A 14,656-nucleotide genomic window follows, 5' to 3' on the forward strand; every position below is an offset into this window, starting at 1 on the left:
AAACACATAAAGCATTAGAAGCTTAACTTCTCTTGGAGAGCAGAGCAAAAGCTTTCCTCCCAGAATGCTTTTAGCCTGTCCATGGGTGCAGGCCTCAGACCAGACAAAGCTGTAGAGACCCAAGGTAAAACCTATACAGATAGAAATATATAAACAGGACTTTTCCAGGACTTCAGTAGATTCCAGGAAGGCAAAAGCTATCACAGCAGAGTTGTGCTGTTTTGTCTTGTTGAGCTTTCAGCCTCTGTCTGTTATGGAACAAACTGGATTTGGAAATGTTAGCAGCCTTTTGGAAGTCTCTCAGTAAAAGTCAGGGTTTGCATTCTCATTTCTGCTGGTAGTAACAAAGTGGAGATTGCTAATATAAGATCCTATAGAAATTTTAAAATTTAATGTGACGGCTCTCTCAATTAACCCCGGTGGGAGGTTACCTCTGCTTCCAATTAAGTAATGACCACTCAGAACTGGAATGCTGAATTATTACCTTTTTTTGGGCTTTTTTTTTTTTTCTTTTTTCAAGTTAGGCAAACAGGAAGTGGGGTGGAGAGAGGGAGCAGACATGCAGCATTGTTTTCCAGGGTCGGGACCCAAACCAGGGACGGCTGCATCAAGGACTGAGACCTCTGTAGATGGGTCGCATGGCCGCTACGCCAAGTGCTGCCCCCATGAATTATTATTGTTCTTAAAGAAAACTCACAATCAACTAAAATAAATATTTACAGTATTATAAATCAGCTACAAACCTCTGACCAGTGCATCTCTACTGCTTTGCCATCTAATTAGGGTCCTAATAATTGAAGAACATCCTATGAACACAAATCATGACCCTTTAAAAAGGTGTCATTTAAAGTAGATGAAATAATCACCCATCCACACTGGCTCTCAGAAGTCCACACACAGATGTTAAAATGTCAGGTTTTTGTAAAAACATTTTGATATATTGTTTCAAAACTGTGACAAATATCCTACCACTCTACTGAAAAAGAGACAAATCTGTTATGGGTGGAAATATAAAAAATAAAAGCTGCTTTAACCTGCTAGCATAAGTGTGAACACCCTCAAATTGATTTCTTGCTAAGTTATATTTCCAGTCCCAGAATTCAGTTTACTTCACACCTACCATCAGTTCTTATAAATTTGATTAACCTGAAATAAAGTCCAGCTGTCCTAGTTGGAATTTCCAGATTTGTCCACATGTGCATTCCTAAACTTAAAGCCATAGTTTGCAGAGGTTACAAGGGAGCAGAAGGAGCTCATTGTTTAAAGGTATCCGTCTGGAGTAGGGAGCGAAAAGTTAGACCGCAATGTTTATGTACATTGGCACAATGTATGAATGAATGACATAAACAAAGATGGTAACTCATCAGGGGCTGTGAGCAACATGGAAGAAGCTGTGTTCTACATGTGGAAACAACCTCATCTGTCCTCAATATGTGGAATAATCTGTTATGTTCTGATGAAACATAATCCTGACCCAACAACATTGAGCATTACCAAATGATCACCATTCTCACAGTGAGACATGGTGGTGGCAGCAATATGATCTGTGGTTATTCTTCAGATGGAAGTGTAAGTTTTATCAAGGCAGATTACGTTGTAAACAGTCTGCTGGAAAACTAAAGATGTAGAGGGATTTTATCACAGTGAGACCAAACATCCATCCATATCAACAGAAGAATGTCTTTGTGAGAGGAATTTTTAAGTTTTGAAATGGCCTAATCAAAGTTCAGAACTAAATCATACAGGAAATCAGTGCCGTCAGCTGGAGAGGGCTCTGGACAATAGTTTTTCTTCACAATGTGAGAGAACATTTGCGTATAGAGTGGGCAAATATCACCAAGTCAAGATGTAGGATGCTGAAAGACTCCAATCAAAGAAGATTGAAAGCTGAAATGTTTTAAAAGGTGCTTAAATAAAGTTTTAGTTTAAGGGTGTGTACACCTATGCAACTGGGTTATTTCACATTTTTATTTTGTCCCTTCTAACAGATTTATCTGTTTTTAGTTGAATTTTACAGGACAAATCACATGATTCTTTATGGAACTTTATCAGCCAGCAGGAGTAACCGGCATCCTTTTCCCAGGGTAGATGAGCAGTGGTGTTATGAGCTCACAGAGGCCTCTGGGACCAGACAAACTAAGCATTTAGCTCCTGCCAGCAAGGTGCTGATCTGTTCTCGTCAAGTTGCAGCTCGGCAAGACATGCAGCAGATTCGGCAAGTGTGATTTGTGCTGTTGTCACACAGACCTTCGTAAGTCTGTTTTCCAGGTCACACCCAGTGAGTGCGGAGTATCCATCGCACTGGGTCAGGCTCATTAGTGTCACTGGGTGATTTACAGACTAAACTTGGTGAAATCATTGTTGTCACTTTGCAGCAAATGTCTGTTTGACAGCTTCTTTTTTGCACATGCTCATTGCATTACATGATGCTCATCGGCTTGTTGCTTTTTATTTTGCAAGCTTTCAGCAGACGTTTCTGGAAATTATATTGATAGAAATAAAAAAACGTACTCAGAGAAACCTGCCAGGAAGGATAGTTGTTCTTACATTTTTAGGTTATGGTGAAAACCTAAAAATGTAAACTTGGAACATTTCATTCAGGTAAAACACTGTATTTTTGTTACTAAAACAGGTAGGTGGTTCTAACATCAGATACATTCTGCTTCACTCTAGAATTAACTTTACTAGAGTAGCATTAATCAGATTGCCACTGTGCACATTAAAATAACTGTGATCATAACATTTTCTTTGACTTTTATTAGCAGATCTTATAAACTTAAAATAGGTAAAATTTTATCTTTTCAGCATTTTATTGTTATTATACATAAATTCCTGCTCTTAAACTGCAACACATTCCAACAACATTGGGACAGTAGAATGCACTGCTCACATAGTTAAATAGTTCCTTATTAACCATTTAGTTCCCAAATTTCCAGCAGGGTTGTGTTTTGGGAAGGTTTTTCCGAAAGCTCAACCTGAGCCCGCTTTATTTATTCCAAAACGGTTTTTTATGTGTGTCTAGGATCATTGTCTTGTTAAAAGTCCCAACTTTAGCAGGGGGAACATCCTGCTGGAAAATGCAATTAGCATCTCCATAAATCTTGTCAGCCGAAGGAAGCATGAAGAGCACTAAAGTGTCCAGGTAGACGGCTACACTGATTATGGGCTTGACAAACCACGATGGGCCAACACCAGCAGATGACACCAGCTTCCACAAAACATCACTGACTGTAGAACCTTCTCTCTGCATCTCAAACAAGATGAATTCTCCCCATAGTCCCCCTGAGGAACAGTCCAGTCCTTTGTCTCCTTAGCCCAGCTAAGACGCATCTGACATTGTGTCTAGTTCAGGAGGAGTCTAACAGAAGGAGGTTGACAGTTATAGTCCACGTCCAGGACACATCTGTGTGTGGTGACAGTTCCGGTCCACACCATGTGAAACTCACCCAGACTCTTAAATGGGCTTTGCTTTAAAATTCATTCAAGGCTGCAGTTATCCCTACTGCTTCTGCACCTTTTTCTACCACACTTTTCTTTCTGCTTAACTTTCCAATAAGATGCTTGGATACAGCAAATGTTTTAGGTATCCTTTCACAAGCTTCATGGAACAGTTTGGTTCAATTTGGGTCCATATATTTCTATGGGACTGAGATCAGGACTTTGTGATGGATGCCTCAAAACATTGATTTTGTTGTCCTTACACCACTTTCGTTATTGTTCATCTGGAAGATGTCCAAGTTTGATGTCCTTCCAACTATTTTGTAAAGTGTACCAGTCCCTCCTGCAGTAAAAATACCAACTCAGAATGATGCTGCCACCCCCTACCTCATTGTTAGGATGGTTTTCTTATGCTTTCAAGCTTCCACCTTTTCCCTCCAGATGTAAGAATCATCATTATGGCCAAATACATCAATTTGAGTTTTATCAAATCACAGGACATGCATTTTGAAATGTCTCAAGCTCTCATTGGGGAATAAAACATGCCAAAATGTAAGTGTGATACAGGAATTTATGTATATCAACAAACTGTATAACATGAACAATAAAAAACATCAAATGATATCTTAGGCTACAAGTCTTTATATTCTCAACTTTGGGTTTTATTCCTGAGTAGATTTCGTTTGTAAGAGAACAATAATGAAAGAACACTACTTTCTCCATGGTTTTTAGTTCAGTGAAAGTATATATATACTTAAACTTTTTTTGTAGCTATATATATATATATATATATATATATATATATAGTAAACCTGTCTGTTTTCCCCAACCAAAGAGGATTTGACTTTCTTCTGGTTTGCTGTCTTCTTCTTGTGTTGCAGTATGATCTATTCCTTGGTTACCTCATAACAACTGCTTTCTTAGCATCTGAGGACAAGCGTCGCCGCCTACGGACCCATTTGATACAGCAGATGGTGCTGGTGTAGAAACGTAATGATAAGAACTTTTTTTTTTTTTTTTCTCTCTGGAGCCAAACAATGAACTCAGCTGGAGCCAAAGCTTCTTTTTAGCTTCGCCCAGCCCCAAACAGAAGACGTGTTTTATTTTTGACCGTATATAAAAACACTTGATTAAATCTGCTGTTTACAGTTTGCTCATAGCAAGACCCGAGTTATACACTGCCTGGCCAACGTTTGTAAGACACACATACACAAATATATACATACATACTATATATATATATATATAAAGACACTTTCTTCTCTGCTGTGCTGCCAAGCTTGCTGCACACCGGCACCAGCGCTTCCCCAGAGGACGTACAGTACAGTAGCATTTGCACAGTTTGTCTCAGGCACAGCACAATGAAGCACTGTCCAGACCAGTTCTCCTCACCTCACCCACCGTAGCTTCTCTTGAGTCCCCAGCGAAGGACCGATGGGCAAGCAAGCAAACGGATCACACTGTTCGAAGAGGAGGGGCGAGCTCGGGGAACAATGAAGAACTGGAGCAAAGAGTTCTCCGTGTTTTCCCCCAGAGAACACGCACAGTCCCGGGACTACGGGATTTTATTTCCAACTTTACCTAAATGGCTTTTGTGACATGTGCATTTTGGTGTATTCTTTAATCAAAAGGCATTTCTGTTTCGTTAATGGCAAAGGTATTCTACTCAGCAAATGCCTCTTTGATGTTGTCTTGGTGTTGTTCTGTTGTGGGAAAACTTCAACTAAAAACCAGAACCTGTGGAAAGCTTCTGTAGTAGAAGAGCACATGTTCTTTGCACAAATAGTTAACTTGCTCTTGCACAATACTGGCAATATCTGCTTCAGACAGTAGAGATCATATATCATATTTTGACTTCACAGGTGAAGGTCTTCCAACATGTAAAGTACCCAGCCTTGTCTGAACACAGGGAAACAATGTGAATCTTTTCTAGCTCTCTTGGACCAAAATGTTGTATTTGATTATTTAAACCTATGAATTTATGCCTATTTATGAGATGCCGATGGTTTCAACTTTCTTTAAAGACTTTAACTTTAAAAGTGGGAATAATGTTATCAACTTTCAAATATTTCAGGATATATGGAATGTTTTTAGGAGCCCACTGATAAACTTTCAGATAATAATTTGAATGACTAAGATGGAACTCTTAGCGGGACAGGTGTTTGAACCAGGATTTCCATATGTAGCTCAGCCTCCAAGCCACCAGGCTGCTCTTTAAACCTTCACCACCATTACCTGCCAGGTGTTTCTGTGTGGTCGCAGAGCAGAAAGGAATGCCCCCTTCTTCTTTTCTTCTAACTTGAGCATTTTCTATTCTAAGTGTGTATGTATGTGACCAAAACGGTTGAATTTAGATATTGTTTATGAAATAAAGTATTTTAAAATCTAATTATGTTGTCAAAGTGTTTTCCGTACATTAAGCATACATGTTTCATTATTTAAATCTGTACACCACCAACTTGCACAACTTCATACAGCTACTTCATACTTTTTCACATTTTGTCATGTTACAACCACAAATTGAAAGCTATTTCATTGGGATTTTATGTATGAAGTGAATATGTAGTCTGCCTATATCGATGTAATACCCCCAAATAAAATTCAATGAAACCAACTAAGTTTTTCAAATTCATTAATTGGCAAATAGAGTCCAGTGACCCGTGTCTAATTTAATCTGAGTATAAATGCAGCTTCTCTGGGAAGGCTTTGGAGTACTGTTAGAAAACATTAGAGAATAAACAGCATCATGAAGACGAAGGAACACAACAGATAGGTCAGGGAGAGTGTGGAAAGGTTTAACAGTAAAGAGGCCCATTGTAACTCTGGAGGAGCTGCTGAGGTCCAAACCTCGGGGTAAAATCTGCTGACAGATGATCACAAGTCCTTTTTCTCTAGTCCAAGTCAAATCTTAGACCCTAAGTCCAAGTAAAAACTTTGATGACTCACACAGTTTCTCATCAAACACATGCCATCTAGTCTGCTTATGACACTGTTTTGATTTCACATCTGTTTCTATTTTGGCATATTGAACACATAGGAATTTGGCAATTATTTTTTAACACTTATTCAACATGCAAAAAGATAGTTACAGAGGTTGGCATGTTCTAAAACTACATTTAAAACCTATGTTGTCAAATCGAAGCAGTAAATGAAACACTCTAAATTAAGTCAGAGCTGCGGCCTGTGATACCCGTTTACTTTTTTTTTCTTATTACATAACCACAAGTCTCAAGTCTTTAGAGCACGAGTCTAAGACAAGTCTGAACTATTTAGAGCACGAGTATAAGTCAAATCTCACATCTTTAGAGTACAATTCTAAGTCAAGTCAGAAACAAAAAAACAGAGTTCAGGCGGGCGACCAGGAGGTCGTCCCCAACAGGCACAGAGTTCAGGCGGGCGACCAGGAAGTCGTCCCCAACAGGCACAGAGTTCAGGCGGGCGACCAGGAGGTCGTCCCCAACAGGCACAGAGTTCAGGTGGGCGACCAGGAAGTCGTCCCCAACAGGCACAGAGTTCACGTGGGCGACCGGAACTGCACCACAGAGTTCTACGGCGAAGTAGCCAGCGAAGAGGCCGACGATCAGGAGGCCGGCAACATCAAAGCCAACGGCGAAGAAGCCGGTGTTCTGGAGGCCTGCAGCGACGTAGCCAGCGAAGAGGCCGATAATCCAGAGGCCAGCGGCGGAGAAGCCAGCAACGAAGAAGCTGAAGGTCAGGAGTTCGGCGACGTGGCCAGAGGAACCCAAGAAGTGAGGTCTTCAGAGGTCTGCGGCGAGGATGCAGACGCCTCGGAGGTCTGCGGCGAGGATGCAGGCTGCCTGGAGGCCGGCAGCAGAGATGCCCGGGAAGCCCACGAAGCGAGGAGTCAGGCGGTCTGTGACGTGGCAAGATCCTCAGAGACTTGAACCTGGCGTCTGGCTCGGACCCAGGCAGAAACCCTGAAGGCTTGAACCTGGCGTCCGGCGTGGACCCAAGCAGAAACCCTAAAGAGAGTCGTTAGGTGCATTGTCAGGTGCATTGTTAGGCGTACGGTCAGTCAAAAAGTCAATCATCACATAATCGGGCTGTGGTGTGTCAGGCAAAGAGTCAGGCTCTGGTGTGTCAGGCAAAGAGTCAGGCTCTGGTGTGTCTAGCTGTGGCGTGTCTGATCCTGGGTCAGGCTCTGGTGTGTCAGGCAAAGAGTCAGGCTCTGGTGTGTCAGGCAAAGAGTCAGGCTCTGGTGTGTCAAGCAAAGAGTCAGGCTCTGGTGTGTCTAGCTGTGACGTGTCTGATCCTGGGTCAGGCTGTGGTGTGTCTGGCCCTGAGTCAATTGTGGTGTCAGACTGCGCAGGAGCACAGTCAGTGGGTCCTAGAGCCAAGATCGGAGGCGGTCCGTCCTCAGACCCCTCAGGAAACTCAGGAACTAGGATGAGAGGCGGTCCGTCCTCAGACCCCTCAGGAAACTCAGGAACTAGGATGAGAGGCGGTCCGTCCTCAGACCCCTCAGGAAACTCAGGAACTAGGATGAGAGGCGGTCCGTCCTCAGACCCCTCAGGAAACTCAGGATCTAGGATCTGAGGCTCTGTAGACCCGGCTGCGGCCGGCTGAGGCTCTGTAGACCCGCTGCATGCCGTGAGTCCAGCGGCTTGGCTGCATGCTGTGAGTCCAGCGGCTTGGCTGCATGCTGTGAGTCCAGTGGCTTGGCAGCAGGCTGTGGCTCATGAAACCTGACGGCGGACGGCTGTGGCTCATAATCCTTGGAGCTCTGTGCTGCTCTAACGGCCACAAGAAGAGGGTCGAAAGGACCTGCAGCAGAAAGAGGAGCTGGAGCGTCGAGCCATCCCTCCGCAATGAATTCGGCCTGTAGAACAGAGTGCACCAGATTCAGATCCTCTGGATGATCCATTAGATGAAGCACAAAATCACAGCAATGTCCCTTCATGAAATCCTCTTTCATTTTCTCCAGCCTGGCTTGAACCCAATTCAGGGCTGGAGGCTGCACCAGCGACTGTTGACCTGCAGAGGATGCTGGGTGACCCCCCACCAACTCCGGGGAAGATAGCCGCGAGGAGGCCATGGCGGATGGATCCTCCGTAGAAGGGTTGGAGGCGCCCATCCGAACCTCCCCAATGGCGACTGTTCCGCGGCGACGACGTCGTCCAGGGCAGGAGCCAAAACCAGCGGGGAATTCGGCCGCAGCAGGAGCCGCTGCTGACGTGGATGGCTCTGGCGAAGCAGCTGTGAGCAGGTTGAGCTCGGCCGGAGCTGCTGCAGCTGGGGTGGAGCGCTTGCGGCGAGGGTGACGTCGCCTGGAGGAGGAACAAGCTGGAGAGGTATGATTCCGATCCGGTAATACATCCATGGGGACCCGGTCAGATACACCGAGACACTCCATCTCCTCCAGCAACAAAGGCGAAGGTAAAATCTCAACACCCTCTCCATACAAAGCCTGTAACGTCTCCTCTTGCTGCTTTATCCACATTTTAAGTTCTTTAGCTCTGTCTGCTTGGTCCTGTTTATGGCTGGTTCCTAATATCACGTTCTGGGTTTGGATCGGACCAAAGTGCAGATAAGAGCTTGGCAGCCGCATGATGAGAGGAAGACTTTTCTTTAATTAAAGGTCTCCAAACGTAACATAATCCAGCAAGTACAAACATGAGTCGAGCCAAAAACTTACATGTGTACATAGTTCTGTAACGTAGCAAAACTGAGCATAAACAGGGTAGTGAACAAGGAATAGTGACAGAGGAACCAATGGGGAACAAAGAACACAGACCAACTAATATACAGGGAGAAAACAAAGGCAGGTAATCACAGGAACTAAGAACAGGTGTGGCAAGGAGACATGGAGGCATAAGGGACAGGTGGAACTAATTAACAATAAAGGAAACCATAGACCTAAGAACGGTTAATACAAAAACACAAAACAAGTCCAAGGATGTCATACCATGACAGACTGAAGACACTCTGTTGTTGTAGGACAGTCTCATGAAGAGGATGCTGAGGACTGAGCAGACTCAGGATCTCTGCAGGATAACAGCTGTGCACTCAGGAAATCACCAAACGGGATGATTATGTTAGAGTAGCAAAGAAAGACATCCTTAAAGGAAAGTCATCAGATGTTCTGCAAACTCACCCTGACCACACCTACTACACCAAGAAAAGGTAGTGGCAGCATAATTTTGTGCCTGTCTTTAGCAAGGGCTGGAAGGTAATCAGAGTTGTTATGAAGGTGGAGTGAACAAAATTCAGGGCGATGCTGGAAGAAAACTGTTAGAGGCTTTAAAAGTCTTGACACTCTGGCAGAGTTTACCTTGTAGGAAGACGAAGACCCTGAACATACAGCCAAAGCTACAGTGGAAGGATTCAGAACAGAATAGTTTAGGCTATGACGTTTGTGGTTATAGCATCACAAAATGTGAGAAGGCTCACGGCACTGTTATTGAGAAATAGAATGGCATAATATGGCTCTCCTTGTACACACACACACGCATACATGTGCTTACACACACACACACACACACACAGGTGACCAAAAGTGTGTCATAACTGTGGCATATATGCCCTGACAGATTGGTGACAGCCTGTACTCCCAGGATGCACCTGGGTGCTGCCTACATGTGTGCCATAACTTGATTGTTAATTAAACCAGGCACACACCACTCACCTGCTGGTCTCTCATCATCTGTGTATTTAGTTTTGTGTGTATTTAATCAAACTGGCAGTGATGGGACAGGGCTTCCACCTCCTGCAGCTTCCTCTCTCATCTATCAATGTTTCTTTATCTTTTCCAAAAGAAAAACTGGGAAATGACATTGAGCTCTTGTCCTTTAGCTTTGGGACACTATGCTCAATGGCCTGCGATCTCAGGTCTGTCAGTACAACTCTCTGTTTCTAACTTTTTACAATACAATAATGCTTATGGGAACTCAACAGAAAAGGCCATAATTTGCAGGGGGGTTAGAAGGGTTATGACCCCCCCAAAAATCTGATCAAGTCAGTATGACAAATGAATAATGCATAAATAACTTATTGATTTTCTTCTATTTTTATTTGCCAGCAAAATAACATCATCATCTGGTAATGTAACCCTCCTCCTCCTCCCAAAACTTGGTATCACCCAACCTGCTTTTTCCACCCAGCATTCAATGTTTGCTGTACTTTTGATTCAGTCACTGGTGAGAGTGGTTGTACTCTCAAAAAAGTGGACAGACAACGATTTTTCACTGTTGGTCGACAAGAACACTTTGTAAAAAGAGCGAAAATCAAAATGAGGTAAATATATATGTATTGTTAAGTTAGTTTTCTCTATGCCACTCACACATGCCTGTACACCTAGACACACTGAATGGCAGTGCATGTAGACTAGCTCCTAAATACAGTGGTACCCAGGTGCTTTGTTAGACCTGCCACATGGAGCTCTGGGGCTGAACATTCAGATGTTTTCAGAACAGCTTTTGAAACACCACAATGCAGCATTCATGAATATGAGGGTGCTCTAAAAAATTTTAATATTTGGTTCTGTGTTAGAAAAAAGATTAAGTAAAAGTAAGCTTTTTATTAATTGCTGAACTGATGTGGAACAGAAAACTACAGAGTAAATACAAAGAAAACAGGAAAGTTAGGTAAGTCACAGTAAAAGCATTAAAATGAATTTCTAAAACAGGAACTCAAAATTTGCTTGACTCCTTTTACAAAAGTAAATGATTCAATAAATAAACAACTGTGAATGATTCCTTTGGTACACCAGGTTATTATGGGAGTCAGGATATTTGTATTCCTTTTAATGTCATTGGTCTTCTACATTAAAACAACTACAATCTGAGAATCTGTTGGGGTTTTTGATTTTTTTTTTTTTTTTACTAAAATTGCCTTGAGTCAAAAACTGGATTTAGTGTAGTTTTATCATTAATACAAATGTAGTGTAGATCACTTCACATCAAAAGCAGTAAACCTGTATCTTTGGACAAAATGATCAAATACACTGACAAAACTAATTGTTCACTTATCCAATAAAATTAATGTAAAGATCTACATACATTTTATATGTGTAGATTTTAAACAATATTTCAGAGTAGTGATATGCAAGTTAAACAGCTAAAGGACATTTAGATAAATCAGCTAAATTGTAACCAATTGTTAAAATGCATTACAACTAAATTCATTCTAATTCATCAGATCAATTTGCCCATCTGGTTCGACCTCTGTGTTAGAAACAAAAAACAAATACAAAGAGCTGGTTTTTCATTAGGACGTAAAACATTTCTGAGGGATTAATAAATTTAACAAATCTATTATCACAAGAGGGTGTGTATCCTATGTCCCTTGCTTGCTAACAAGTTTGGCTTTGCTAATCTAGTTAACCCCTTGTACACTAATTCCACAAATTTTCCTCAAACTGTTTTTAAGGTCCAAATGAAGCCAAGGTTGCACATACTATACAGTCATATTGAATTAATTAGAATATTATTGAAAAGTGCATATATTTCAGTAACTCAGTTCATTAGGTGAAGCACATTATATAGATTACTTAGACACAGACCTTTGTTTTCAAGCCTTTATTTTTGTTATTACTGATTATTTTCTGCTTACAGCTAATTAAAACATGCCATTTAAGAATAGAATATTACATCAAAACAATAAAATAAACATTTTAATGCAAAAATGTGAGCTTAATGAAAAGTATGTTTAGGCCCTCCTTGAAGGTTGTAATTTTCAAAAGGAACTCTCAATGTGACAAACAAGCCTTATTAAAAGGCATATTCTAATTTATGGAATTGGTCTTTATATCCCATTAATGTAAGTTGATGCATATTCCAAACATGCCTTGGATTGTATTAGAAGCACTTTGTTGCCATCTAGTGATTAGAATTATACTCAATTATCTCTTATTGTGCTGGTTTGCACACCTCAATTTATATCCGTTGTCTGCTTTATTTAAATCAAAAAATAACATTGTAATTTTGAAACTGCTTGATGGTAAAAACTCAAATAAATAGTTTATGTATGAAATTGTAAAATAGGGTACAGACAGTAAGGGATATAGCTGTATACAAACTTAAACTCATTTTCTGCATTTAACATCTTCTGTTAAATTCTTATACAAATGTTTAAGGAATTATTTTATAATTTAGAAAAAGGGGCTCATGTTGTTAGAAGTTAACTATTATTCAAGATTACAGTTACAAAAAAATGTTTTGGATTAAAATGTTAATAATTGCAATTACTAACATTTAATAGGATTCAAAATCCCCTTTTTATACTGTAACTTGATTTAAGTATAGTAATATCATGAGAACAAAAGAAGCTGTAAAAGATTGAAGAAGGACCAGATGTGCTTTGAATCATTGTCTTCTTGTGTTACCAAGAAAAGTAGCAGCCATATTTACCCAGCATAAAAAGCGCCTCACAAGGAAGGAAACTTTTACTGAGAGTTCCATAGCAGAAACAACTTTTTTCTGGATCATCAAGGAATTCCAAGTGAGTGGTTCAGTTGCAATGAAGAAGACTTCAGCAAATTCAAGATAATTCAATAAGCAACAGGATGGTTCATCTCTTAATGAATGAACCATGGAATCACACTGCCACCTGTGCAGAGCTTGTTCATTATATCTTTTGATGCTGGAATCATGGTCTTTGTCTTACAGTATATATATACGCCTGTGAAAAGCAAAATGAAAAGATCTAAGTCTATTTGTACTTTTCTATGTGATTGCAACATTTGTGGTGTGATATGAAACAACAAAGGATGTGAAATAATTCTTTAATCGAAGAGCAAGGGTGGAGTGGGGCCTAAAACCATCTCTGCACTTTCTCCATGATAGTCCACCGACCCAGATGCTTAATAGCCAACCAGGGTTTACAAGGAATAAAAACTTTAAATATTTTACTCAATGTAGAATGAATCTCTATAAAATAACCATTTTACTTTCTGAAATGACTGGAAAAAAATATTGCACTTTAATGCAATATTCAAATTTTTGAGATGTACCTGTATGTGAAGCTCCTTCAGCCAGATGGCACCAATCTTTGTACAGCTTTTTTTTTCCATTTACGTCATATTCTTCACCTTCTTCTGACTGCTTGCCCTCGTGAAACCTGTTTGTCAGACTTAGACGTTGGGATAAGCAGGGTGGATGGCAGATGCAGGTAAGCTTTATGGTCTTCGACATGTACGGCTGGTTATGAAATCCCGAAGAGCTGGACAGGCAATCTGTCACTGTCTTAGGGCCTTCAAGATATGCCATTCTGTCAAACTGAATCACCCAACACTGGCTGAGGCTGATTTCACCTGTCAGCAACTGTGTGTGCATTCTCCTTTCTCTCTCCGTACCACTATGCTGAGTGTTTACTATTTTTCTTTTCCCGTTTCTTTGTAATTTCCCATGTCTCTCTTTTACCATAGCTGCCATTTTCTATACCTGCTTTGTCCTATCAGCTCATGATGGAGCTGGGGCCTGTCTCAAGCAGTCAATGTACAATGTACATGCTAAAGAAGTTGCCTGTTATTACAGGGCAACATAGAGACATGCAGGCACACACTCATGCATATGGATATTTCATCTAACATGCAGTCATTGCATTGACTGGGAGAAAGTCGGAGTACCTGGAGAGAACCCATGCATGTATAAGAAGAACATGCAAACTCCATGCAGAAAGACGCCAGGCTGGGAGTCCAAGACCTTCTAGCTGCAAGGCAACAGTGTTACCACTGGCAACACTGCAGCCCATAAAAAAGTTTTTTCATTCATCCTTTCTCACTTGTCCTTGCAGGGGCACGGGGGGCTGGTGCCTATCTCCAGTGGTCACTGGGTGAAAAGCGGGGTACACACTGGTTTGTAGGCAACTTGGGGTTAAGTGCCCTGCTCAGGGGAACACATATCCTGTTCACTCTATCTTCACTTGACCACCATATACCACAACAGGCTTGGCAGATAGAAAATTAGAACAATGAAGCTTGCGTACAAACAAAAAGCCTCACTTTAACATAAACATGTGTTTCTGTTTTGTGTTTTTCATTAAAAAATACTTGTTGTTCATGGAGTGACATAAGTAGAGGTGAGGAGAACCAAAAATGTTACTAAATAAGAGAAGTGATTACTTAAGTAAAATTAAAATGTACATTGTAGTAAAACTACACCATAAAGGTTTACTCAAGCATGCTCCCATAAGCCTTTCCTGTGTCTGAACTGCTGATCATGCCAGTAACCAGTTTCCTCACTAGGTGTCGCGGGAGTCC

General features: G+C 41.2%; 1 protein-coding gene across 3 annotated transcripts in view; it reads left to right on the forward strand.

Annotated features, from left to right (window-relative positions):
• The window catches only part of cnih3 (cornichon family AMPA receptor auxiliary protein 3), a 126,468-nt gene extending 120,641 nt beyond the window's left edge, over positions 1-5,827 (forward strand). For all 3 annotated transcript variants that reach the window (XM_047388924.1, XM_047388923.1, XM_047388925.1), the window contains one exon: positions 4,320-5,827. Coding sequence is in view for 1 of the 3 variants with exons in the window: in XM_047388925.1 (XP_047244881.1) it covers positions 4,320-4,347 (28 nt within the window). In the remaining 2 variants the exon portion in view is untranslated. The remainder of the gene's footprint in view (positions 1-4,319) is intronic.
• The last annotated feature ends 8,829 nt before the right edge of the window (positions 5,828-14,656 follow it).

The sequence above is a fragment of the Girardinichthys multiradiatus genome, chromosome 15 (genome assembly GCF_021462225.1).
Source record: "Girardinichthys multiradiatus isolate DD_20200921_A chromosome 15, DD_fGirMul_XY1, whole genome shotgun sequence".
Classification (NCBI taxonomy): domain Eukaryota; kingdom Metazoa; phylum Chordata; class Actinopteri; order Cyprinodontiformes; family Goodeidae; genus Girardinichthys; species Girardinichthys multiradiatus.